General features: G+C 44.6%; 1 protein-coding gene across 1 annotated transcript in view; it reads right to left on the reverse strand.

Moving 5' to 3' along the window:
- Nucleotides 1–26,068, reverse strand: part of TPK1 (thiamin pyrophosphokinase 1) — a gene marked incomplete at both ends in the record, with an annotated part of 238,293 nt that overhangs the window by 81,735 nt on the left and 130,490 nt on the right. The window contains one exon of the mRNA XM_084230699.1: nt 20,353–20,499. Within this exon, the coding sequence (XP_084086825.1) occupies nt 20,353–20,499 (147 nt within the window). The remainder of the gene's footprint in view (nt 1–20,352; nt 20,500–26,068) is intronic.

Here is a 26,068-nt window from a genome sequence, read left to right on the forward strand (position 1 = left end):
TCAGGAGGAAAAGACAAAGATGAGATGATTTTACTCATGCAAAGAAGCAAAACAAAGGAAGAGATATGATGAGACCAAACGCCGGGATCTGAGCGCAGGCGTGAGGCTACGAGAGGCGGGTGGCGGTGGCAGGGAGGGGCACCAGCGGACTGCAGTGAAGGGCAATGGGTGCTTTGGAGGTGGGTGTGGTGTGGCAACATGCACCTGCATCCCCGAAGCATATACAGTGTTGGCTGACAACTTTATCCCAATAAAAAATAATAAAAATAAATGAATGAATGAAAAGTCAAAAACATGGTGCATCACTTTGAAGTCACGTAACATCAGGAATGAAGAGGAGACATAAAAGCATCTCATACATGTCGAGGATTGCGAAGATAGATCAGAACTTCGTATTTCTGAAAATAATACTGTTACTGGAAGACAGCGATGTATTCAAATGCGATGTATTCAAATGCGATGTATTCACAGCGATGTATTCAAATGCTGAGGAAAATTACTTCTGTCCTAGAATAACGGACTTAGTCAAACTGAAATACTGGGCATGAAAATAAAAACGGAGACCTTTTCTAAGACATACGTGCTCTCAAAACAAACCACCTGCTGGTCGCCTCTCAGGAGGTTGCTACTACAGGATGTGCCCCAACAAAGTACAGGAGCAAACTGTGGAGAGGGTGCACAGTGTTAGAGATGAGGGGATCCCAGAGTGACAGTAAAAGGACACCCCAAGACAGCAGGACAGAACACCTAAGGATTCTAGAGGAGGAGGGGCCAGGAAAACAGGGATGGTGTATGTAAGTGATCATGATCTCATGCGTTTGACCACAGAGAAAATGAACGTGAGAGAAGTCTTACATTCTAGTTAAGGACATTATTAATAGATACACAGGAAATCCTGCAAACAAAAATGTTTAAAAATTAGGCATTAACTTCAGGAAAAAATAAGAAACTAAATGCACTCATAAAATATTGGCTTATCAATAAAGATATTTTTATAGTAAGAATGTAAGCAATGGAATTGCTTTGGGGCCTCCCTGGTGGTGCAAGGGGTTAAGCACCGCACCATGAAGCAATCTGCAGCCTCGACAGCATGAGTTTGATCCCCAGTTGGCCAGGGAGCAACCCACATGGCGCAGCAGACCTCTCCTGTCTCGCCCGCTGCTCCCATCAGCAGTGTTCTTTGGTCAATCTGCCTGTTCTGTCCTGTCTCTGGTGGATCCTCTCACCTCCCACATCTCTGGCCTGTACCCCAGCTCTTATATGCATACATAAATAATTCTTTTTAAAAAAGAAATTGCTTTAATTTAGACTGTGATGAATTTCTAGTGGGGGAGAATATGCCAGCACAGAAGATGATCCATCTTTAGGTTCTATAACACTGATCAATAAATAAATAATGAGTTGATGACCTAAGAAATAGATGTATAAGCTTGCCATTTAGAAAAATGGAGATAAATATAGAATATATGGTGATTACCTCTGAATAAAATGGGACTATTTGCTTTTAACTACAAAGATAATTTGGTATGAGTGAGGTTAGGTTTGCAAAGTTGTACTTTAAGATGAGCATCCAATCTATAATGGAGTGATTGCAATAGAAAACAGTTTTGGGACTTCTTGATATTAGGAACAGAATTGCCATATGACCCAACAATCCACTTCCGGACACATATACAAAAGAATTGAAAGCAGGGTTTCAAAGAGACATTTGCACACCCATATTCATTCTGACCCATATTGTCAGAAGCACTACTGACAATAGCCAGAAGGTGGCAACAAACTGTGTCCATGGGCAGATGAATAGGTAAACACAATGGCATATAATACACAAAAGGGAATATTATTCAGCCTTTTAAAAGGACGGATGCCCTCTTACATGACATAAGGATGAGCTCTGGGACCATTCTGTTAAGTGAAGTATTTCAGTAGTGAAAGTGAAAATACTGTATTAGGGCACCTCTATAAAGAACACAGAAAGCAGAATGCATGTTGCCAGGGGCTGGGGGGAGCAGGGAAGGAGGAGATGCCATTCAAGGGGTACAGAGCTTGGGTTTTGCCAAATGAAAAAACTCCGGAGCTCAGCTGCACTGCAATGTGGGTACACAGACCACCGCTCGACTGTACCCTTAAAACAGATAAGAGCAATTTTTCTTATGGAATTTTTTAAGCCACCAGTAAAAATGAAAGAGTCAAAAAAAACCCCAAAACCACACAAAATAACCAGCAGTTATTTGTTTGGGTAGAAGTGAGGGAAATGCTGAGCTACTACTAGACACTGGATTGGAAAATACTTCAAAATATTGTTAACCACAAAAATCAAGTAGCACAGTCTAGAATCACCTGATTTATTTTAAAAACAATTTTGTGTGGGTATGTACCCATATCACATAAAAAGTCTAGAAGAAAAAGATTAGAAGGCTATTTATCAAACTATTAACAGTTTAACTGTAAGCTAACCTTGTATGTTTTACCACAAATAACTGAAACTAAATGAGTCAAAGCAAGAAAAACACTCAGAAAAGATCTGATACATAGTTAGTCGTCAATAAAACATTAGCTGTATAATTAATATGCTGCTACACTGTTTGAACCTTTTATAACAGGAATATTGTATAAATACACACATTACAGGTGTAACACAAATAAGTAAATGTTTGTCTATGCATTTATCTATACACAACAGATAAATACATACAGATATAGTTTTACACACAGACACTTTAACATATGTGATGGGGGGAGAATGAAGAGGAGAGAGGCGAGGAAGAGAAATGAACACACCAAACAAGCAAAAGGAAAAACTGGAAATACGCAGGCGGAGAAGGCAGGATGGCAAGCGGGCTACAGAAACTGCAGAGAACACCAGCGCCTGAATGTAAGCGAGGAAGGATTAAGAACCATCTCAGAAATAAGGGCTATTGAAAAGATGGTAAGATGAGCCTCAGTCTTCAATGCGGCTCACAATGCACCCAGTAACAGGAAAGGCAGGTCAGCTGCAGCTGTCATGACCGCACCACGGACGACGGGCGTCTGCCGGCTCAAGGCCTCCGGGCGACAGCTCTGCGCCTGGCGTCCCTCCACAGCCACAGACCTGCTACGGCAGCTGTAAATCAGGCCACACACACACCGCATCTTGCTTTTGGAAAAAAAAAAAAAAGAACACTTCTATTAAATGTACTACTGAGCAGGGCAAAAGGTTTCCTATAACACAGGAAGGCTGCTGTAAAGTTCTGACGTCCGATCATGGGCAGATATGAGACCTCGGTGCAGAAATCTGTCTATCCCTGAAGGCAGTGGCTGCTCCACACAGGAGTCAGTGTTACCTTCGGGGGAAGTTAACTGCCGTGACAGTGTGGACCTAACACGAGTGACAAAGGACTGCAGTTTTTCTCCAAGAAACATAGGGGAAGGTATATTTTCTCCTTTTAAAATACATTTATTTTTAAGTAAAATCAAGTAATTTACTGGTAGCTTAAATGCAGAATCTTAAATCAGAGTCAAATTCTGACTCTGACACTCAACAGCTGGCTGTGGGCAGGACAGCTGCTCATTTACACACTGGGGGGCGCCCGCAGGGGCATCACAGTGCTCAAGTCCTGCTCCGTGGGCGCTGGCTGAGCGGTGCGGGTGGCAGTTCCCCACCAGCGTGAAACAGACCAGAACTGAAAACCAAATTCAGTGAGGAAATAAAAAGAGATAACTAAATACATTAACTACGGCTCTTCAACTATTTTTGTCAAACCCTGAGGGTGTATGTGAAGAGAGGGTTTTAGCAGCCTAGGCAAAGTCACCCCCGCGTCACCTCATACTAGCAGGTGCGGGAGAAGGTCAATCAGGGTCAGCGTCCTCCGAGCTGTGTGAAGGTGTCTGTGCAGCTGCTAGGGAAGGGACGTGACGTCAGCTGGGCAGGTAATTCTGTGACTCCCTGGCTGAGAACAGAACCCCAAGAGGCACTGCTGTCGCTGCCACCTACCACTCTTCCTGGAGCCCCAGACGGACTGGGGCGGCGGAGGTCAAGTATTTCAGCTACATCAGCGAAAAGCAGCCTCGGTGGTGCATGACGAAAGGGGCATCGGGGAGGCAGGGCACACCCGGCCGACAGCAGGGGGCCCACAGCACAGGCAGGGATCCAGTCCAGGGTCAGCGCCACCCTGCTCCACCATTCTGGCGCTCTCCGATTATGACTCGACTTCTAAGGTCTGTGGCCCACAGCAGGGAGAAGGGACACTGATGTGAGCCTAAAGATTTCTCCAAGCTGCAAATCAAGGGCTCTACACCCAACTGCAGCTGCAGCCACAGGTGCACTTATATTTCTTAGTGAACGGGGACACATTTGCCGTTAGGTTTCCCACTTTCAAGCAGGCAGGCTCTGTGAGGACAGGGGCTCTGCTGTTCACCTCTAATTACGCCAATGCTGCCAGATACGCCAGTGGAGAAAGCAGGAGGCAGAAGACAGCTTACAATTTCCACACGACACTTTTACATGAAATGCCTGACAGGGCCGGGCACCTGCCCGTCACACCCACATGCAGCCGCAATCCCATGCAGGCCAGTCTCCACAGCAGGACTTGCTCGTCCCAGAATTTCCAGGCTGCTGTGAAAACACACCAAACAACTGGGCAAGGAGCCTATTCTATAAAAGAATAACCCGCTATGATCAGGTCACTTTTTCACCCAAAGCCGTAACTGGATTGCTCTAACTTACGTGCCAGCTCCTCCAATGCCCCACAGTTCCCAGCGCTCAGCCTGGAGGGACACCCCAGGGGCCATCAGGCGCCACAACTGGGACAAGAAGTTGGCGGGACAATGTCACTTTGCAGTAATATTACTTAAAACTCGTTTAATTTCTGTGAAGGTTGGATATTGAACCAGTAAGAGCTATGTTGCCAGGTGTATCCAAATAAGTTAAATCAGGACTCCGCAGGAGCTGCCTTGTAGGGCTCGCTCCTTCCCTGAGGAGAGATCTGACACGACTAGAGAGCACAAAAGGCCAGTTTTAAAAGCCGGACTGTTCTCCCCCCATTAAAATTATTTCTATTTATGTCTCTCTTCAGAGAGCTGAAGGATGATGCCTTATTAGCTCTGAATATTAATAAATGACCACATCCAATTCTTTGAAGTAATTTACGGAAAAGCCTGTTCCAATAGGAAAGACAGATCCAGCGTCCTCAAATGAGGAAAGTTAGAATGTAAATGTTGTAATCATAAATAAGGGACTTTTCCAAGTGCAAGACCAATATACATGATATACAGGCTTTTAACCGTAAGTAGCACATTTTAACCTGCCACTTCTCCGATACTAATGAATAAATTAAACATATTCCCAGCTCTTTCTCTAAACCAAACTTGTATCTCAAGCAGAATAAACGCAGCAGCCAGCCTCAGCAAGGCAGGGGGCCGGCCTGCGCGGGGGCCGAGCGCAGGGAAGGGAAGCCTGGTGTGCAGGGACCTCGCGGCACTGGGGAGCCCACGGCCTGGGGAGCCCACGGCCTGGGGAGCTGCACGCGCACTACATCCTCGGGTGTCCGTCCCCGCGGGCACCTGTCTCATGCATCCCGTCTGACCATCAGAGAAGAGGTGGAAGCTACGTCACAGAGTTAGCAGTGAGGGGAGCGTGGGGCGGGGCGCCCCCAAGGTGAGGTGCCAGGAGCCAGGTGAGGTGCCAGGAGCGCCCTGCAGGGGAGCCGCGTCGGGACTGGCCACCTCAGAGGCGAGTCTTCCCTGTGCCAAGTCTTCTGAGCACTTAGAACTGCAATGAGTAGGGAGCGGATGATGAGATGTTTCGCCCCTCTGAAACAGAAGCCTGACGAATGATGCTGGAACGTACACCAGTTGTTTAATGAGCGCTCCGCACCGCAATGTAAGGCTCCCCCCCTCAGCACCAAGAAGAGAGATTTCCTTTGTTTCTCAAGACTAGTGGCATTCCCCTGTTAAAAGAAATGTCACCTCTGTACACTTAAGTAGTTAGGATAATATGCTTTCTTCCTTAGTGATAATAAACCAGTGATGAATATACTTAAAGATTTAAAACCATGGGTTTGTATTAATGACTCTACATCCTAATTAGAATATTTCAGTTTATTTACAACCGAAAGGATGAGTCTTCTTAAAATACATGTGTATGTGGCAATGAATTGCTTATGACTTATAAGAAGATAAATGACAGATGGAAACAAAATTGTGCATGACAGAAATAACTCTTATTTATATGAAAATAGAAATAAAACTTGTAAAAAGTCACAGTCTGGGAGGAATCTAGAATTAATGACCTTTGTAAGGTTTAAAAGAGATAGGAAAAATTATAGTAGTGTTATTGTTTGTCTACATTTTTTTCTGTTGTTTCCAAGCCCAGAGGTTGCTAATGATAAACTTTGGCTATCATACCTCTGTCAAGAATTGTCTAAATGTATCTTGATTTCTTGTTTCTATTTTTTAAAACTTCAATAATTAAAGTGTTGCTTTTAAAAATAATAATCCTGAAGTAAAAGCTGTTTTCATGTTGAAAACGATGCCCATTTGTGTCCCCAGAGGCATTTTCTCCTCCAGGAAGACGGTTCTGAAACCATAATATTCAATACTTGATAACTGAATCCCATGAACTTATTATGGTTTTGCATCACATTCTCTATTTTCACATTCAATTTAAACATGAGAGTCACCTTGAGTTATTTCTTAGAATCTAAATATGAAATGCAGAATATTACCATTCGGAAGGTGAACAGTAAGTGTTCTAGGAAATATGCCCAAAGAACCCACGAAACAAGGCAGGAGAGGAAGAGAGAAAAAGCAGCAGAATTGCACATAATGAACATGACTCTGCATAGATTAAATATATGAAATAAAAAGAAAAATACAATTACGATCCAAATTCTGTATGTAGAAAAAAAAATGCATGTATCACTACGATACAATTCAAAATAACTTCAATTCTGTTTTCTTAAAAACTTTCTCAGTAACTTGACACAACAAAGCACCAAGTTTTAAAATTAAATTTAAAAATAAGAAAACCTCAAGAGACAACTCAATTTCAAATATTAAGACTAAAAAGACTCACCTGTCCAACTGCCCGCTCCAGCGCCCTCCCTGAAGGGCCACCGCATCTCCAGGCAACAACCCACTCAGAGCCGGCAGGGCTGGAGGTCCCAGGTTGCCCTCTCTGCCCCCTCACAACTACACAACGTTCCGCTGCCCACCCTATTCCTCACCGTGTGGTCAGAATGTCAGTCAAGGGGACCATCGTCCACCAGGCCAATAATTAAACTGATGAGTCGATTCAGCAAGAGGCAGAATGAACAAAATAGATGATGGGGTGAGAAAAGCCATTCTGCAATGTCCAAGACTGAGGGAGAGTCATATTTAAACATGTAAGAACTTCTGTGTGATGCTTTGCTACACAGTGAGTCCATACTGCGGGCATTCCACAGCACGAGGGACAGTCCTTCAGCGAAAGTGGGGAGAGGAAGAACTGGAGGAAGGAGGAGGAAAAATGGAAACAGAGACAGATAAGGGATTTATTAGTAAGAACAAAAGTACCAGCCAATTGCAATGTATGGATTTTGTCTGGATCCTTCATCATGAAACTATCTGCAAGAACATCTCAAAATAATAGAAAAAATTTAAGCACATTAATTATTTTAAACTTTAAGGCACTGGTGCATTAATTATGCTTTTCTGGGAGTAGCTTTCTTTTAGAGACATGTACAAAGATGCCAAAAAATTGTCATTCAAAACCCCACACATGCTGCAAGGCACAGGGGGGCAGAAAGACAACTATAATACGAACATTAGGGTGGTTTCTTACGTGAGGGAAGGGACTCCTGGAGGATGAGATTCGAGTGGACACCTCCAAGTCCGACAGGAGAGAAACTGACCAGTGAAGACGGGTCATGATCAGCTCAACCCTTTCCACTAGAAGTCCAAAGGAAAGAAGCCAGACAAAAAACAAAGCAAAAAATAATTTCATACCCTTGGTTGTAACTATTAGAATTTTCATGAAAATCAGGTGCATCACTGCAGATACAGGTGAAGAAATAGACTTTGGGAGTCACAGGGACAGTCAAGACCCAGTATCCCACTGAGAGCCAGTGGCCCTAGTCAACACCTAAGTCTGTGCTGAGTAAATTCTTTAGTGCTAACAAGTCAGAGGAAGACACCCACAGCAGTGCTTCTTCACACACACTCTCATTAAATCTCTTCTATAATTAACCACGAGATACAGTCTTCTGCTTCCCTTCCCTGTGGTTCTAAAGGCTTTACTTCCTTTGACTACACTAAGTCCTCTCCAGAGGAACTTTGTTGTAATAAACTTCTATTTTAGATATAAATGTGACTTTTTAGGTAAAAAGCACGGTAGATAAAAGGAATAGAAGCTGAGATTTACAGCATTCATTTTTTTTTTTAATATTGCACATCAACATTTTTATGTTAAATGTTGAGTCAGAATTTGGTCCATAAAATTGTTTTAAGTGAAGTGTGTGTTAAGGAATTACGCACTATTTGGCTTTAGGAGTGAAATTCTTTATGGCAGCTTACAGTGGGATGATATGCTATGTTGAATGATGCTGCTGCTAATTTTGTAGCCATATTAACACCATTCAAAGTGGTGTTAGGAATGTCACTGCAATGAATTGGTGCTTGCAAGGGCAGAAACCTATTTCCAAGAGGTAAGTTCAATGAATGAACGTAACATCCACATACCGAGTTATACCTGTGGCCCATCGGTCCAGGGGTCTACCACTCCATGAGTGGTTTTTCTCAGGGAGAGCATTGTGCAGTGCTTGCTGAGAGCACAGAGCGGTGCCTGTGCAGCCAGAAAGCCTGGGTCCATCTTTTTATTTTATATATTTTTTACATCATTTTTCATTTTTGCACAATGTATGCATTTTCATCTTGGTTATATTCCCCATACAATTCCCACCTCCCTTGTTTTGATCCTACTCCCTCCTCCCACCGCCCCCCATAGTGTGTCTCTGGTTTATAGCTGCTTGTTGATTTTGATATTTACTTTATTATAATTAGTCTTTTTCCTGGTCCCTAATTTAGGTTTTCTAAATTCTTGCTATGAGTGAGACCATCCGGTATTTTCCTTTTTCTTTCTGGCTTATTTCGCTGAGTATGATGCATCTAAACGGCTGTCAGTATCAGCTGCAAACAGATTTGGTGTCCAGTTATCTCCCCTGCCAACTAGAGAGAACGGTATCTTCTTCATAGGAATTGTTAGGCTAACAAAAGCAAGACCTAAAAACACAAGAAGCAATCTGTCTGGCCTGTGGCGAGATTCCACAGGAGCCATTATGATGCTTTGCACCAGGACTGAGGAACCTGCCACTGCCCGCTGGATGGCGCCTAAGATGACTCAGGGTGAAACGTCTCTCTGGTTGTGACTGTTCTTTCTGCACTGACAGGTAAGACAGCCAGAGAACTTGTCAGAAACATTTGGTTCCTAAGTGGGCCTCTGGACAGGCCCAGGGCTTCCGTAAATTCTTCCACATAAAGATTCAATATATGCATAAATTAATTTTTCTGGAGAGAAGGTTCATGGCTTTTGTCGGATATGCAAATAGGCTCAGGACCCAAAAATATTACAAATCAGGTGTCTATTTCTAAAGGATTAAAATCCAAATTCCTTAACAGGGCAAAGGGAGGGGTCCTCTGCCACTTCTGATCCCTCACGCCTCCTCTGTCACTGTATGTCCCTTATTTTCTGTCCCAGAAGCATCAGGTTTTCCACAGTTCTCCCAGGTCATTGTGGTTTCTCGCTTGTAGGGATCTCCTGACCTTTCCCCTTGTAGTGATTCCAACTCAGTTGCATTCCCGAGACCTGGCTCAGATGGGGACGCCTCCCATCCCTGGCTCTGGCACGTACGTGCTGCTCCTTCAGACTTACACTTGGAAAACTGAATGTGTCTTATTCTGAAATAATGATGTATTTAGTAAAGATATGATTAGGTCTTTGAGAGTCACATGTTCTTCTCTGGTCTAACAAAATACCTGTTAGAAATAAGTCTTTAATGATATGTTGGTTGAATGAATACAGGGAGAAAAAAAAAATCCAAGTCCTTGTACTTTTCATAAGGCTTGTTCTGCTCCTGGAAATATTTTATAGTGTGAAATATGCTGAGAAAAAAAAATTGAGCTCTATTTATAGCTTTTCAATTACTATTATCAAAATTTCAAAGAAGGCTCACTTCTTAATAGGCTTGCTTCATCCAGGAGAAAATAAATCCTTCTCCACTGTCCCATGAGCAGCGTTTCTGAACATTCAACTTGTCTGATAAAATAAGACCAATGCTCCATACTCAGAGCCTTTTACCTTGAGGGCTTCCAGTGGGAGAGAAATTGACTTCATATCACCAGACAACTGGAAGGCCAATGTGCGTGCAATTAGTCAATTGTGAGGTTCCTCTATCAAAAGGCCTTTTCCAAAAAGGAAGATTCTGCTTCATTATCATTACTACCTGAGTTAATAAAGTATCCTTCTTCCTTGATAAGAAAAGTGATTGTGGGCCACTCATTTCATTCTATTTAAAAACTTGTCTACACTGAACAAAAGATGACAGTAATGTCTGAGTCTCTATTACAGAAGTCCTATAGATGAGACTTGCTGAATGATTTACCTTATAAATCTGTTTCTTCTACACTGAATGACCTCGTCTCACGCTCGTGTCTCACGTAACTGGAGGCATAACCATGAAGTGCAGAGAGCTAGAGAGTCCTTCCAACATGATTTGCAATGGGGCTTAGCATTAACTGGTGGATAATCTTGACAGGTCACTTCATCGTTAAGAGCCAATTTGCTAATCTTTAAAATCGGGTCATATCATCTCCATCTCACAAAGTGTGCTGAGGGCAAAACAGGGGCCTAACAGAAATGTGCAGAGAATCACCTGAGGAGCATTTTCAAAATAGCCACAGCCACAGCTCAAAGAACTACCCAGTCTGAACTTCTACCGTGTTCTTTCAAAAAGCTGCAATTGGCTGGACTATGGTGTGTTTACAGGAACACCCACACTGCAGAGTGCTAAGCTGCCAGAATAAGTGCGGCTGAATAGCGTGTAGCCTCCAGACTACATTGTTAGAGATGGACATATGCACTATATGACATTTTGTATTAAAAAAAAAAGGTGAAACAGAGGAAGGGAGAACATAAATAGCTATTTGTTTTGCTTTTATTTTTATTTTTTGCAAAAACCTGGAAGATTGTGGAAGAGGGTTGCAGTGGTGAGGCGACCCCTCCTGAGGATTTTTTCTTAATCAAGCTTTGGATTTTGGACTATGTAACTACTTAAAAATAAATCATTAAAAAATAACTTTAAAATAGTGTTACAACTTCAAATAAATGCACCAAAAGAAGCCAAAGTATTTAAATTAGTAGTATAGCCACAAAAGGCACAAAGTTGAATTCTTCAAGTGACAAACTTCAAACACCACACACTGACTAGGGCACAGTTTAAACACAGAAACGTGAAAAAATCTTAACTGCACTCAGTGGTCTTATTATTAGGAGTAATAAGAAAATTATAATTTTGAAACTGTTACATATTAGCATATAAAATGTGTATGCTATTTCAAGTCAGGATTGAGGGTTAAAGAAATAAAATTATAAAATAAAATGATTTAAAAACTAAGCTAAAACTGATGCAAGCTATCAATATGAACTTAAGGTCTCTCTCTCTCTCTCTCTCTCTCTCTCACACACACACACACACACACACACACACACACACACCTTCTCTGTACACCTGACAGACTACTTACTTTCCTTCACCTCACTAAGACTGGCTTAGAAGAGCTGAGATTCTTGGTGTTTGTGCATATGTGTATATTATGGGCTCATTACATGTCTTATATGTGTGTTTCTGTATGAGGTGTCTTACCGCATCCCTTAGAAGGGCTTCAAAATAGCCAGAGTAAATACATAGCATCATATGAATAAGCACCCCAATCCCAGTCTGCTTAGATTGACTGTTATTTGTATATATTGTCCACTTTTTCTTCATTTTCAGTTTTGATCACTTCTCGAACAAATTAGATCAAAATGCTCCCAAATTTAGGGGGAAAAAGAAATCTTAAATGGCTGAGAAGTAATACAACCCAGCTGGAGCTGAGGGCAGCTCTTTATATAGAAATTTCCCTTGTGCCAAACCTCTTCTGAGAGGCTCATTTCACTTCCCCTCTGGTAACACCGAGGCGTTCATGGCTCACCGAGAGCACGCGCAGCCTTTTGTTTTCAATCCCAGGGAGATGCAGGAGCAATGCTCAATTGAACGAGGCACACATGTCACCAGCACGTGTGTCCTTGCCACAGAGGCCTGCGGGAGGAGGCGACGACACCTGCATTCACATTCCACCACTTTCCCTGAACTGGTTGATGACGAATGATGACACAGCCCAAGCCCTGAGGCGATCTGTTCTGTTGCTTCACCTGCACACAGGGCTCTTACAGATGGCGTCTGCAGCATCTCCAGACTGAGTCTCTGTCACTTGTGGTTGCAAATGAAAGACCAGTGCTGAAGGAAGTTTTTAGAGTTTCACAGAGATTGGATTTGATATTTCCTCTCGTTGCTCTGGAATCACGAAGGGGTCACCATTGGGTTTGGCCGATGGGAGCCTTTCTGTACAGCTCTGGAGTGAGACCTCTTTAAGGTCAAAGAACGTGTGATGGCGTGTGGGAGGGTGGTGGCGTCGGGGCTGTGATGTTGCAGACGTCTGTGCCCTTGAGACATGGCTGGGCCCAGGTGGCTTGAAAAACCTATCACCAGCATGGCCGTCTGTCTGCTTAAGAGAGTGACTCAGGACTCACCACTAGAAGCCATGGCGCTGCCAGTGACCATCCACACAGCAGGAAGAGGGAACGCATGTGCCCACAGGGAGTCAGCGGCCTCAGACCCCAGGCGGGAGGCCTGCGGGGTTTTACCTGAGAAGCAATGAGTTCTTGGCGCAGGAACCACAAGCTCACTAGTTCCTAGTCATTCAGATTCGGCCAACGCCAGCTGAACTGAGACAACTATTTCATCTTGGACCCAAAGTATGCAATTATCTATTTTTTAAGGTTCAGAAAGAGAAAACGTATAATTTAATTTTGTTTTGTGGATACACTGGTTAAGGCCCACAGGAGAAAAAGGATTTTAAAGAGGTGATGAAAAGGATCCAGAGGAGGGCAGTTCGGAGAGATTTACTTGGAGGTTCTGTGTAGAAGACAGAGGATTAGATGGCACTTTAGAAGGAGAGAGTGACTTGAACACAAAAAATGACTTTGGCAGGATAAAGAACAGCTGGGGTCAGTTTGGAAAACCAGAGGGTGGGCCAGTTCCGCTAGGCCACGTGGCACTAGACCATGGAGACTGTGATAGGTCAGAGAGGGAGGACTTAAAGGGGTGACTTGGGGTTTAGTCCTGGTGGGCAGACCAAGGACACCACAGAGAGGAGGGAGAAGGGAAGGGGCTGCCAGGACTGGGGAGCTGGGCTGGCCCAGGAAGGGAATACGGACCTATGTAGGCTGAGGGTGCTTCATGGATGCTCAGTGACGCACTTTGTGCTGAGGGGAGTCAAAGCATCTGGCAGGGGTGCAGTGGGGCACCCGGGCTCCTGCTCAGACCAGGGAACAAAGGCAGGCCAGGCCTGCCCCCATGCACGCAAGCTGCTGTGCTTTGTTAGCTTGCATCTCAGGAAATGGTCTCACCAAAATAAGTTGAGGAGCCGTCAGGTCAGTAGTTTCCAGTTAGGCCCGAACCCTCAGCTCGCAGCAGAAATCGTCATGAGTGCCAGGTTAATCACTAAACTTCAGCTTTTTTCTATCAAACTGTTAACATGTTTCTATCACATTCATTACCGGCACTACAAATGGATGACGTGTGAAATGCCAGGACTTTGTATAGTAAGTAATTGATCTAGTCAGAGGAAATAAAAACAAGCAGTTGTCAACCATGACTAAGATCGCAAGGAAGAAATCTTTCCAGCATCTTCAGAAGTTTGTTGAAGTGCGAGAGAACTACCCACGGCGGCTCAGAGGCCCTTCTCCCGCATCAGATTCCGGAGCCCTGGCAAGGACTCCCGAGCAGGGTTCAGGATAATGGGAAAGGCACGCCTTATTAACTCCTGGACAGCTCATTTCGTGGTCATAAATCCTATTAACTCGTATTACCAACTGCCATAAAAACTGGAGATAAAAAATAATTTATGCTCAGTGTACAGAAGCTAATGTTTCCGCACTCCCGAGACGCACAGGGCCAGAACACGAGGAAGCGTGTGTGGAAGCTGGCGCAGGCGCTCTCTGCGCGGTAAACGGTGCCCAGCGCCTGGCTGGCCCTGTCAGGACAGCAGCCGGTACCTGATGCTGCGTGTCTACAATGTCTCATCAAGTTCATAAATGCCCAGCTCATAAAAAGACATCATGTTTTACTGAGGACACAGTTTTGGAAATAAGAGAGGGGTGCTTATTTTTGAGGGGGGAGCTATTAGGCATGCAATTTTCTATTTAGAAATGGCCAGGAGAATGTGCTTTGAAAGATTATGCCGAGGCTCTCACACCAAATGACATTTTGACCCATAAAAGACAGATTTTACTAAAAAGCCACGTAAAAAATTCCAAATTAAAAAGTCAACCATGTAAAAATTTCCAAACATTGTTCCATATTGATTTACATAGACTCGGAGCTACCCTAATGTCTCTTTGTTTAAAATCTAGTTTGTAGTTAACAAGTCACAGAAAGGGGCTGAAGAGAGAAGGCAGATGGAACAAACTAAGCCACATAAAGTGACCCGGTACCAGACACACTGGTCGGGACACACTGGTCGGCCCCAAATGACTGAAATAATCCTAACAAAACCACCCTAATGTGGTACAGACTTCTCTGTATAACATGGTTTCATGAATCTGACACAGTAAATTCTATGAAAGAAACACAGAACATTACAGAGCGAGTAAGGCAAGATTTGAGCGTAAGGAGACTTTAGAAAAATCAAGAGACTCACACTGGAGTCCAGGGGACTTAGTCCAGTGACTTCAATGCCCTAGCTCACCTCAACATCCACTAACCGAAAGGTCGCACAGCTGTTTTAGAGACATGCTAATGTCTCAAGGCCAGCAGTCTATAACTACAGAGCTCTGGAAGACACTCTCCTGAAAAATAATACTCCTAATAATTAACATTTGTATTAAATTTTGTACTTTCAAAGTGTGTTAGCAAAGCCCACTGGCAATGTCACTTAATCTGCCCAAATGATGAAGGTGCAGGTTGTATGCAGCCATGGTTATAGAGTAGGGAGATCCAGAAAATCATTTTTGTTTAATTTAGCTGCAAGGTGGATATAATCTTAAAGTGTAAACAAGATTTGTTTTTTGGAAAATAATGCTGGGGGAAGATAGACACATGCATATTTCAAATAATTCCCACAGGTGGAGTTCCCAGAAATACCAGAAACGTGTAGTGCGTCGGGAAGGCACCGTGTCTGTTTACTAGGGCACACTCTCGCGGCGCTCACAACTGTGCTGCGGTGGACACTCCCCAGCCTTGGACCATGACTTGTGTTGCGTTTGTCTTAGACCATTAATTCCTTCAAAGAGAGAGGACATGTGGACTCAGTCAAACACTTGAGTATGTGACATATTTTTGTTTCTGTCCTGCTGTCCACTATTGTTGTAATGCCCAAGTGAGATGCTTCTTATAAAAGCTTCAAAATGATCTTCCTTCCTGAGTACAGTTATTTGTTAACTTTCAATAAAAAAAAAAATTATAAATTTTAAGCCATACTTTATTTGGTCCTGAAGCACATGAGACGGATTTTCTTGAGACTATTTTTGAAATATCTGAAATAACTGAAGAGTGATAATTCAAAGAATATTCAAAAATCTAGTTTGAATTTAATTTTAGGGTGTTTCTTCTGTCCACCGAGATGATGATTACTTTGTATCTTATTTACAAGTAACAGTCCTCCGCAGACATTTGTTCTGAATATCCCCCAGTGTAGGCATGATCTAGTGCAATACGCTGAATACATGTGTATAATCTAGCACATGCATTACATATTAAACACAGTTATATGAAAATAAACTTGGCCAGTCAGTTCAGCTCAGCAACACATTCCCAAGATGCGGAACGCGTCTATGCAACAAGCTTAGTATAGTGCTTAAATGGCTCTTGGTGTTAATCACGGTATATATGTGTACAGTTAAAACTGCTTAGAGAAATAAAATGCCTAAAAATTTATAAGACTCATTCACCTCTGAAACGCGCAAACAAACCCGTTTGCCGTTAGTATTTGTTTTGCTGTCTCACTGCCCCCTCACTGAAAGCGACTGAAAAGCAGGGGCGAGCACGTGTCTGGAAGATCACCCCGAGCTGGTGACAGACCAACCCCCAGCGGAAGGCCGAGCTCTGAGGACCTTTCGGGCCTCTCGGTGAGGGAGGCTGAGGGCGCATGAGCTTTCGGCCCCACGCTGTGGAGTGACTACTTTCTCAGGGGAAGGTGCTGCCCTCCTCGAGACCAACGAAACATACCACAGAGAGAGTCCGGAGGCAGGGGGTTGGGTGTAGGCTGGGTCACATCCACACCATGTTTGGAGAACTGGCGATTCTGCCAGAACAACTAACTGAAGTGTAACCACCGTGTCAATGACAAAGGCAGATAATTATCATCCTTAAACTGTGAAAAAAAACACTGTAAGGAACATGGAGTAAGTCAGGCTTTTCCGCCTTCCCACTGCCAGCCTCTGCTGCCGCCGCCTGCGGCTTTGTCTCCCTCCCAGGTTTCATGGCCCGCACGTGATATCCCGTTACTGCAAAAAGCACTTGGGAGTGTGAGAATGGGTGCGCCACCTATGGTTATAGATGCCCAGGCCGAGAAGCAGGAGATCATGGCGATCAAAGGGGCTCAGAGGCTCAGTGGCTGCCTGCCCGCCTGCCGGTCTGCCCAGGTACCCGGTCCCCCGCTTCAGCATTAAAGGCGTGCCGGATATAGCTAAGGCTCCAGGACTCTTTTTCCATTTGTCTGAATCAACAGCGAAGTTGCCCGGCCTGGGATGGCTGCACAGCAGTCAGGGTTCCAGACTTCCTTCCCAGACGTCAGGTTGGGCAGAGTACTTTGGTGCCTGGCCGCGAGCCCGTGTCCTCTCCATCTGCTCGCTGCTGAGAGAACACAACCAACTGCAGAGGACACTGCAGGGCCCAGCTCTGAAAACAACAGTGCTGCTTTCTGGCAAGCTTGGTCCTTTGCTGGCATAACTCCTTCCAGTTGGCTTAGATATAACATGGGGGCTGAGACCCAAAACATCTCAGATTTCTCCATAATGAGGGAAAACTTAGGAAAAGTAATCTCAGTTAGGCCTCTGAGATTTGGGGGTTGTTACTGCAACATAGAATAGGGCATGACTCACAGCAGCAGCAGGGGACGTGAGTGCCCCGATCTACTGAAAATAATAAAAAATGCCAGAAAAAAAGTTAAAGGGGTTCATTTAAAAATGCATCTGTTAAAAAAAAAAAAAAACAAAAAAACAACTCAGAAGTCAAAAACCCCCAAAGCTAATTTTCCACTTTGACACATCTGGTATTTGAACTCTGGTCTAAGGCCTCTGATGTGCAGAGGTTTGGGGAGATGACCCGAGCTCAGGCAGCCCTCGGTAGTCTGTAAAAGGAGAATGTGCCCTGGGAGGCAGAGACGCCTGAGGCGTAGCATAAAGAGCAACCCCAGCCGCTGGGCTTCTGGGAAAGGGTGGTACCACCCTCAGCACTCCATGGATGAAGAGGAACAGCCTCCCTTGAGCATCTGGGGCAGGAAGCCAAACTCCCAGCAGGAAGCCCTCTGAACCTCCACTGCCTCGATGGTCCATAAAGGATTCAAACCAAATGCCCTAAGTTGTTAAAGCTTACAAATGACCGGGCTTGGCCATCACTCTCTATTCAACTTGGACTTGTTACTCACAACTCAAATAATTCCCACGGATAGAGTTTGCAGGAATATGAAGTCATGCCCCAAATCACAAAACACACAGTTGAGATTACAAGATATAAAAACCAGACCGCTGCCTTAGAAAGAAGACACACATTAGAATCATCCCAGACTACGTAAGTGTGACGGTTATGTTTCAAGAGTCTTGAAAATGTGGGGAGAAGGTGAGCACCTAAGAATCATTTCAGAAATCAGAACCTGCATAGTTTTTGCAGCAAGACAGAGCTAAAAGGCAGAGTGACGTGGGTCACAAAGGTGAGGATGCCCTACAGAACGCAGGTGGGAGAGCAGAAAATTCGCAAGGGAAGTTTTAGAGACAAGCATGACACAATTAAAGGCTCTTCTCTTTGCTGGACTGGCAGAGGGAGGAGGAACAGGGCAGAGATGGTATCTTAAAACAATGGGAGTTTTGTGAACTGATGACACCTACAGATGGGGATTCCACCCAATGAATCCCAAACAGAACATGCGTTCACAAGTCCACGGTTAGTCACATTGCCAGGAGGGTAAAGATGACCGGAAACAATCATGAGACCCTAAGAGCAGAACTCAAATTTTGTATGTGTTTTTTTCTATCAAATACATTTTTTAAAAAAATAAAAATTGAGCCACATCCTCACTAAATTGTATTCTAGTAACCAGAGTTTCTACACAAACACAAGATAACGACTTGAGCAACCGTATCACCAATACAATAAAGCTCGATGCTTCCTAATGATAACGAACAACAAACTTCAGGACCGCTGGGAAATTATAGGTATTTAACATCTATATCACCAGAGAGCTAGGAAACCTCTCTGTGCACATCACCCCACTAACTGGAATCTGACTCCCCATGACCTCAGATGGAGAGAAGCTTGCACCTCACCACGTGGAATTTATGGTTCTCCGCAATCAGGACCTGAACTTGTTTTCTAGTCCTATCTTCTGGCATTTCCCATGCTGCGGCTCAGAATCACCTGCAGACCCTCCAGCAAAGCCCACACACCTCTGCCATTCTGCAGTGGCTGCTGCTGGCAGCAAACTCTCATCGCCCACATCTACTCATCCCCGGAGCTTCTGCCCCATGCAAGCTCAATAGAACGCATGCTCCCTTTCCAGCTCTCACACAAAATGTTCCAGAAAGTGACAAAGGTAGGTGATGCAAAGAGCCAGAAAAAAGGGTTTTTGTCTGTTTTGTTGGCTGCCGTATGGCTGGAAAAGTGCCTGGCATACAGCAGGACTCAGTAAGTATTTGCTGAATTAACTGGCAGAATAAAAGTTGAGTGCCTCTTTATCACACTTATGACCAAATCACATAATCTTTCATTTTCTGTATGTGCCAAACTTTTACCATTGCTTTATGCTGACATTTTTATGTCTCTTTCAATGGACATCTCCTGGAGAGCAGAAACCATAAATTACTATTTTATTATTTTTTTTAATTCTCAACTGCCTAGCCTTGCAACAGATAGGTAGCAAGGACTCCGTGTGCTGACTAACTAAATGACAACAGGGAGTTTGAAAACTCAATTTTTGAGCTCCCTTTCCAGCTCTCATACCAAGTGTTCCAGAAAGTGACAAAGGTAGATGATGCAGAGTCAGGAAAAATGTAAAACTGGTGGTGCGCCTGAGTTGTCCCCCCTACAGTCACCAAAAAAGATTTTCTTTTAAGTGTTTAACAAAATCAAATCCAGTTTCCAATTATACATTTAGACAATGACATGCTGCAGAGAGTGGAGAGCAGACGGGGTGGAAGCAAAACGACAATCAGCACATTACAAGGAACGGCAAAAGGGAAAAACTGGCCACTGTCTTTTAAAAGTGTCACCACACGATTACTTTTCAAGCTGAAATCCACCACCCAACCTTATAAAACTTTGGTCATTTAATAAGAATTCTGTTCTACTACACGATAGGAAATTTACTCAGTGTTTTCAGAGGAAATGAATGGCATCATCATTAGAAACTTATTCTGAGGCGGTGAAATTAATAAGCAGGCAACCTATGAACAATAAAACCTAAAGATTTTAAGTGCTTAACAAAATCAAATCCAGTTTCCAATTATAATGACAACACTGAAAATATATAAAATATGAGGTTTCCATTAGAAAAATTTGCCAAGCTTGTGTTTCCTCTGTTGAGATTTCCTCAAGTGCCACTGACATTCAGTTGCTCAAATGCAAGAGTGCTAAATTTAGTTTTTAATCAATTAATTAAAAATCACAAGATCTTTTTTCTGGGAAAGATAAAAACACTGAGGCTTCTCTACATTTTTTCTGTTAGTGACTGAGAGAGGAGACGGAAGGAGACATGAGGAAGGAAACCTGGTCAACTTCACTCAGAGTCCAGAGACACCCTCGTCTACTCAAACACTGGGAATCTCATGGAAGCCAAGTGCAGACGTCAGGCTTAATCTCCACTTACTGGTTGGAGCAGGCACGTGAGCGATTCCCCTTGGATCATGGTGACTGGCACAGGAGTGATGTGAGTTGCTTGGAACAGGGTGTTCACGGACGCCATGATCTGGTCAAAACGCCCTGCCAGTCCACCCAAGGTCACTATCACGTCCACCTAAGCAAGGAAAGAAAACCGGGAATTACAGATTTCAAGATATAGATGATTAAATAACCTCCAACACTGAAATAGAGCTTTCAATACTATACTGTGCTTGACACGCCATAAAGAAATGGCAGACAGCATAGTTTAGACGAGATTACTAGTTCAACGTCACGTAACTGGTGAGTGGAGTCAGGTTTCGAGGCCAATTCTTTTCAAGTACAATTTTAGGCTTCCTTTCACGCTGTGCCCCTTCCACGTGGAAGTCTCCCCTGACATCGCAGGCGCCCCCACCCTCCGCCTCGTGTTCCTATGGCTCGTCTTTCATATCCTGCAGTGGGCATGCGACATGGAGACCCCGACACACTCTCCATTTAGAGCATCGTGAGGACCTGCGCTGGCTTTTTATGGGACCTAGCAAGCTGCTGAAACTCTCTGTACCTCATTTTTATTTTCACAAGTAAAAATGGGATTATGTTCAAGTGATAGGATTATGGGGATTAAATGAGGTGATTAAATGAGTTAGTAAGTATAAGCATTTAGAACATTTTTTTTATATAAAAACTAAACAAAAAATAAGCAGATGTTCTATCACCAAGTGATTGGTTAAAAATTGTTGGCTACTCCTCGGTTATTACATTTGTTATTACATTTAATATTTTTGTTATCATTATGTGCCACTTGGTATGTTAACCTTTCTTCACTGAACACTTTGGAGAGCATTTCCTGTGACTAGAATACAGTTTACTTAATGCTCCCCTGCTCTTGAACCCATGGTAAATCACTGTGGTGCTGTCCTTGAATATGGACAATGGTTGGCACGGCTGCAGGAAGGCAAAGGGGTGCAGCGACAATGCCGGAGTCAGGTAAGACACCGCACAGTCCCTGCAAGAGCTCCCTGTCTACACTGCAAGGATTAACCCCAATCTTCTGTTGAATAAAATAGTCTCGCCAAGGTCTGAAGGTCCAGCATCCTCTTTGGATCCCTGCTTTTCTTTTGCAGGTCACATCAACCTTATAATGGGTCAGGGCAAAGTTGTGATTTATAGGAAATAAATATATTTGAGCACTCCGAAGGACAAAATATATTTCTCAAACATATCTGATATTTATTCTCAGTCCCCCCCAAACATTGGGATTTCCTAAGTGTTGAGAATGTTAAAATGTCTTTTGCTTTGTTAATGAAGGTAAGGTAAGTTTTGGAAAACATCAGAGGATGGAGGGGAGTGAGGGAGTTGGTTGCCAGGGAAACCAAAAGAATAGAGGGTAGAACGTGTAGTCTCATTCCGATGACCTCCAGGGAGGGGCAGGGCTAGAGGTTAAGTTTAATCACAAATGGCCAAGAAGTTCATCAATCATGCCTATGTAATGAAGCCTCCATATAACCCCAAAGGAGGGACTTCAGAGGGCTTTTAGTTTGGCACATCTGGGAAGATTTCGGGGGAATAATGGGGTGCCTGGAGATGGCATGGAAGCGCCATGATTTGTCACCATCCTTTGCCTTTTGTGTCCTCTTGATGTGGCTATGATTTGTATCCTTTAGTACCTTTCATAATGAATACGTGATCTGGGGAGTAAATGGGTGGCCTAACTTCTGGGAACTGTTCTAGTAAAATAATTGGTCCTGAGGAGGGAGTTCTGGGAACCTCTGGTAATAGCCAGTGGGCCAGAAGCACAGGCAGTAGTAATCTGGGTTTGCAGCAGGCACTGAGGCCTGGGCAGGGGGGCATGGATGCCTCCAGCTGCACTAGCCAGCTGGTCAGAAGCGCAGGTGGCAGGCTGGGCTGCATGGGTGTCAGTGACAGAGGGAGGTCTTGGTCTTGGGAGACTGAGCCCTCAACCTACAGAGCCTAACAACACTTCTGCGCAGACAGTGTCAGAGGTGTCCAAGAATTGCTTGTTGCTGACTGGCGTTGAGACAGGGCAAGCTAGGGTTATTAGGCAGTTTTAGGGATAGTGCAGGAGGGGACCTCTGAAAATTCAGGAAGGCTTCAGAGATAAGGATGAGCAAGGAAATGAAACCAATCCCACTGGGAAAAACAAACATCCCAGCACCACAGATAATCTTGTTAAGGATGGTTCTGGTTTTCTTCAGATGATAAGATAAAGTGTAAAGATGCTCACCGGGAGGGCTAGACCATAAAGATAAAGATATAACAAATGGGGAAAGACAGACCTGTTAGATAAGGTATGTGAAGATCTCCCACTCAGTAGCAAATTGAGACAGCCAAAAACTGACCAATCACAAAGAGACTGGTGGAGCTTTAGAATAATCAGGGAAAGAAAGTATATATTATACCCTGAGACATGACTTCACTTTGGCTTCCTTGCCCCTCCCAGGCCTGGTTCCCTGGCCTGGGAGTCCCACTTTATTTCTGTTCTTTTTCTTCTCAATAAACTTTTTCTAAACAAACCTGCCCTGCCTCTTCTCGCTTGCTTGCCTGAGCTCTGCGAAGTTCCTGCTGCGGCTTCCTGAGACACCAACCCGTGGGGGGTCTAGTGGCTGGGGCTCAGCACTGCCCTGCAGCCTGGAATCCGTTCCTGGCTGGGAGACTAGGCCTGACAATTCCGGCATCAGCGTGGGGAAGCTTCCCTCTACAGTCATGAAAACTGGTCTAGGACACCAGCAACCTGTCAACACGTCAAGCGGGGACACTGATCGTGAAAGAGGAAGGACTGAAAACCTGGTGAAAATACTGTAGGAATGGCCGACGTAAAACACAATCCACACAATAAAACCCGACAGTGCTGATCTATCTGGAACTAGAAGATGCTTAAAAATGGGGAGCATTTGGTTTTTAGGTATTAAGATAACACACTAGAAAACGCTTAGGTAATGCTTAGTCCATAAAGATGGCACGATTTTAAAACAACATGAAACGCAAGCGCAGGCGTGGCTGTCCGGTCAGACAGGACAAGAAGTACAGGTGCCAGGAGGCCACAGGTGGGCTCCTCTGGCCACTGGTTAGGGCTCCGCCCCCTGCACAGCACCCAAAACATATAAGACACTGACATGTTTGATAAAGAAGTAAGTTTGCAAGAAAGCATTTAACTAAATAAAACAAAAATTAACTTCTGAATAAGACCGACTGGTGGTTACCAGAAGGGAGGGGGTGGGGACATCAGGAAAAGGGGACGTGGCTGAGGAAGGCTGGAGCTGGATACTGGCAGCAAGTGGACGGCAGCACATGCGCAGCGTTAGTCTCAGCGAGGCGCACCTGAAACCCACACGGTGTCACAATGCAATGCCACGTCAGTGTGCGACAGAAAGGACTCCTTGAGGAAGACAGCTAGAACGTTACCGTTTGCACCTGATGTCTCACGGCACACGGCACAGCTACAGGAACCGGCCCTACCTTCGCAGGTCTTTCTAGAGCTCTCAGATTTAGATTTGAACCCGGCAGGCCATGTTGGGTGAAGACAGACACCTGTCAATCTTCACAGGAAAGGGGTAACTTGCAAGCAATAGGGCTCAGAAAGTCAAAGAGCTGACTTTGCAGGTATGTGGCTTCTCACCCATCAGAACTGATTAGGACTAGTGGGGCGAGGCCCAGAGGTTATCCATCACCTCAGAAAACCTAATGCGAACGTGCTTTAAACTGCGGAGAAAGATGTTAAAATAAATTCCATATGAATGTACTGGAGAGAAAGTTCTGAGGCTTAAGTGAAAACATGTGGTTTAGTCTGCACCTCCTAATGCTGAATCCACAGCAGAAGCAAGGCCGGACGATCGTTTATTCACTATGTGGTTTCTGGAATCCTTTTTACCTTCTCAACTTTTCATTACTATACTCTAAGCCTCGAGGGATCCCAGAACCTTTAAAGCTGAAATTTAATCCGCATCTTCCGCACTGGGATTTGGTGATGAACAAGGAGTATCTGTAAATCAGTCACTGCATTTTCTCAGAATAAAGCCGCAGCAAGATTACAGCTCATCATGCTCCTTCCCTGCAGGAAGTATTTAGCGAGGCTGATTAAAAACACTGGAGGAGCAGGCACGCTCAGGTGGGGTGCAGGAGAGGCACCCCGGGGAGTAGGTTCTGAGTTCTCCAGCTGGCTCCAGGCCCGGCACCTACGGCATCTGATAGTCACACAGAGAGGAGACAGACATACCCAGCCCTGATATTTACATAGGTTTTACAAGGCTGGATTTATGTCATCGGAAGTAATGCCACAGGGCCAGAGGGTTCAATCTGAAAGAGACAATTTAGTCGGCCCGGTTGCCTTTTCTACATGGATCTAAAACCCTGTGTGCATTTATTTCTACTATCAGTGTGCTGGCAATTTTTTCAACTAGATTTTCTCGCTGGCTCAGCAATTCCACAAACAGGCTGTGAGCAGGGACCAGATGCACCCAGGTGACAGGCTGGCCCCCGCCTATGTTCCTGAAGGGCCCCAGGCCTCAACAAAGAACAATGGACGAGCCCTGCCTCAGCAGCCCTGTCCCACACTCCTCAGGGGCCGGATGCTGGGCTGCTTAATGCCAAAGGAAATAATTCTGTCCCCTGGAGGATGCTGATAACAGGAGTCCCAGAAGAAAGCCCCGGCCATTTGAAACTGATAAGGGAGAAGAGAGTGATGAGCCCAGGAAGTCATCAATAACCCCGCAACTGCCCTGGACCGCCCCCGCCCCCCCAGAGACCAGAAAATGAACAGCCTCCCCACCCTGCAGGTCCTCATGTCCTGTCTTTCCTGTGTTGACTTCCCTCACTCATTACCTTCTGGGCACTGAGTACTGTCCTCCCGGGCGGCCCCGCACGCCCATGAAGGGCTTGTTCTGTGGGAACAAACCTCATGGTTCAGGATCTGAGGGCCTTTCTCAGTCAGAGAAACAAACTGGTCAGGTCCATGGCATGAGTATGACCCAAGGACAGTCAAAGATAGCGGTGAGCCCCCCCCCCCATTCCCCCCGCACCCTTGTGCTGCTGTCCCCACCCCGATCCCTGATGAGACACTTGTCCAGCTTTTCCACCCCTCCCCCCACACCATGGGCCCTGCTGGCCTGGCCAGGACCAGAGCAAACAAACCCTTTAATTTCACAGCCTCCTGGAGTTCTCTGTGGCTACATCAGATTGATCATCAAAACCCTCTTTATGTAACAATTACTCCTTGCCCTTTGCTATAGCCTTGATCACTTCTGCAACCCTTCCGCAGAGGAAGCCTCCACCACAGGTGCCAGCTGCAGTGTTTTCGGCGTAGGAGACAAGTGTTTACTGAGTTCCCCTAAGCATACAAAAACTCAGGGAAAACTGAATAACCGAAGAGGCAAGAAGTTAATTATTAGGCTGAGTAACATCATCTAATTCCTACAAAATAGTACTTCCCTCCTTGGCAAGGATTCCAGTAGTCAGTGGCTTTTGAAAGGAGTGACTAATTTCACATTTGTCACCTCTGGTAATGTTATTGATCATTTCCATGTGTTACATATTTTTCTAAACACTTAGGGTACCTAGCAGAAAAGACAAAAGCGCTGCCACTCAAATGGGGGATGCTACACCAGTGATCACAATGAAAGTGTGTTAGTTAGAATGTGACAAGGTGGTAAATGCTGAAGGAGAATGACAGGGTAGGAAAAGGGAGGCAG

This window comes from Talpa europaea, assembly GCF_964194135.1.
Source record: "Talpa europaea genome assembly, chromosome: 3".
NCBI classification, from domain to species: domain Eukaryota; kingdom Metazoa; phylum Chordata; class Mammalia; order Eulipotyphla; family Talpidae; genus Talpa; species Talpa europaea.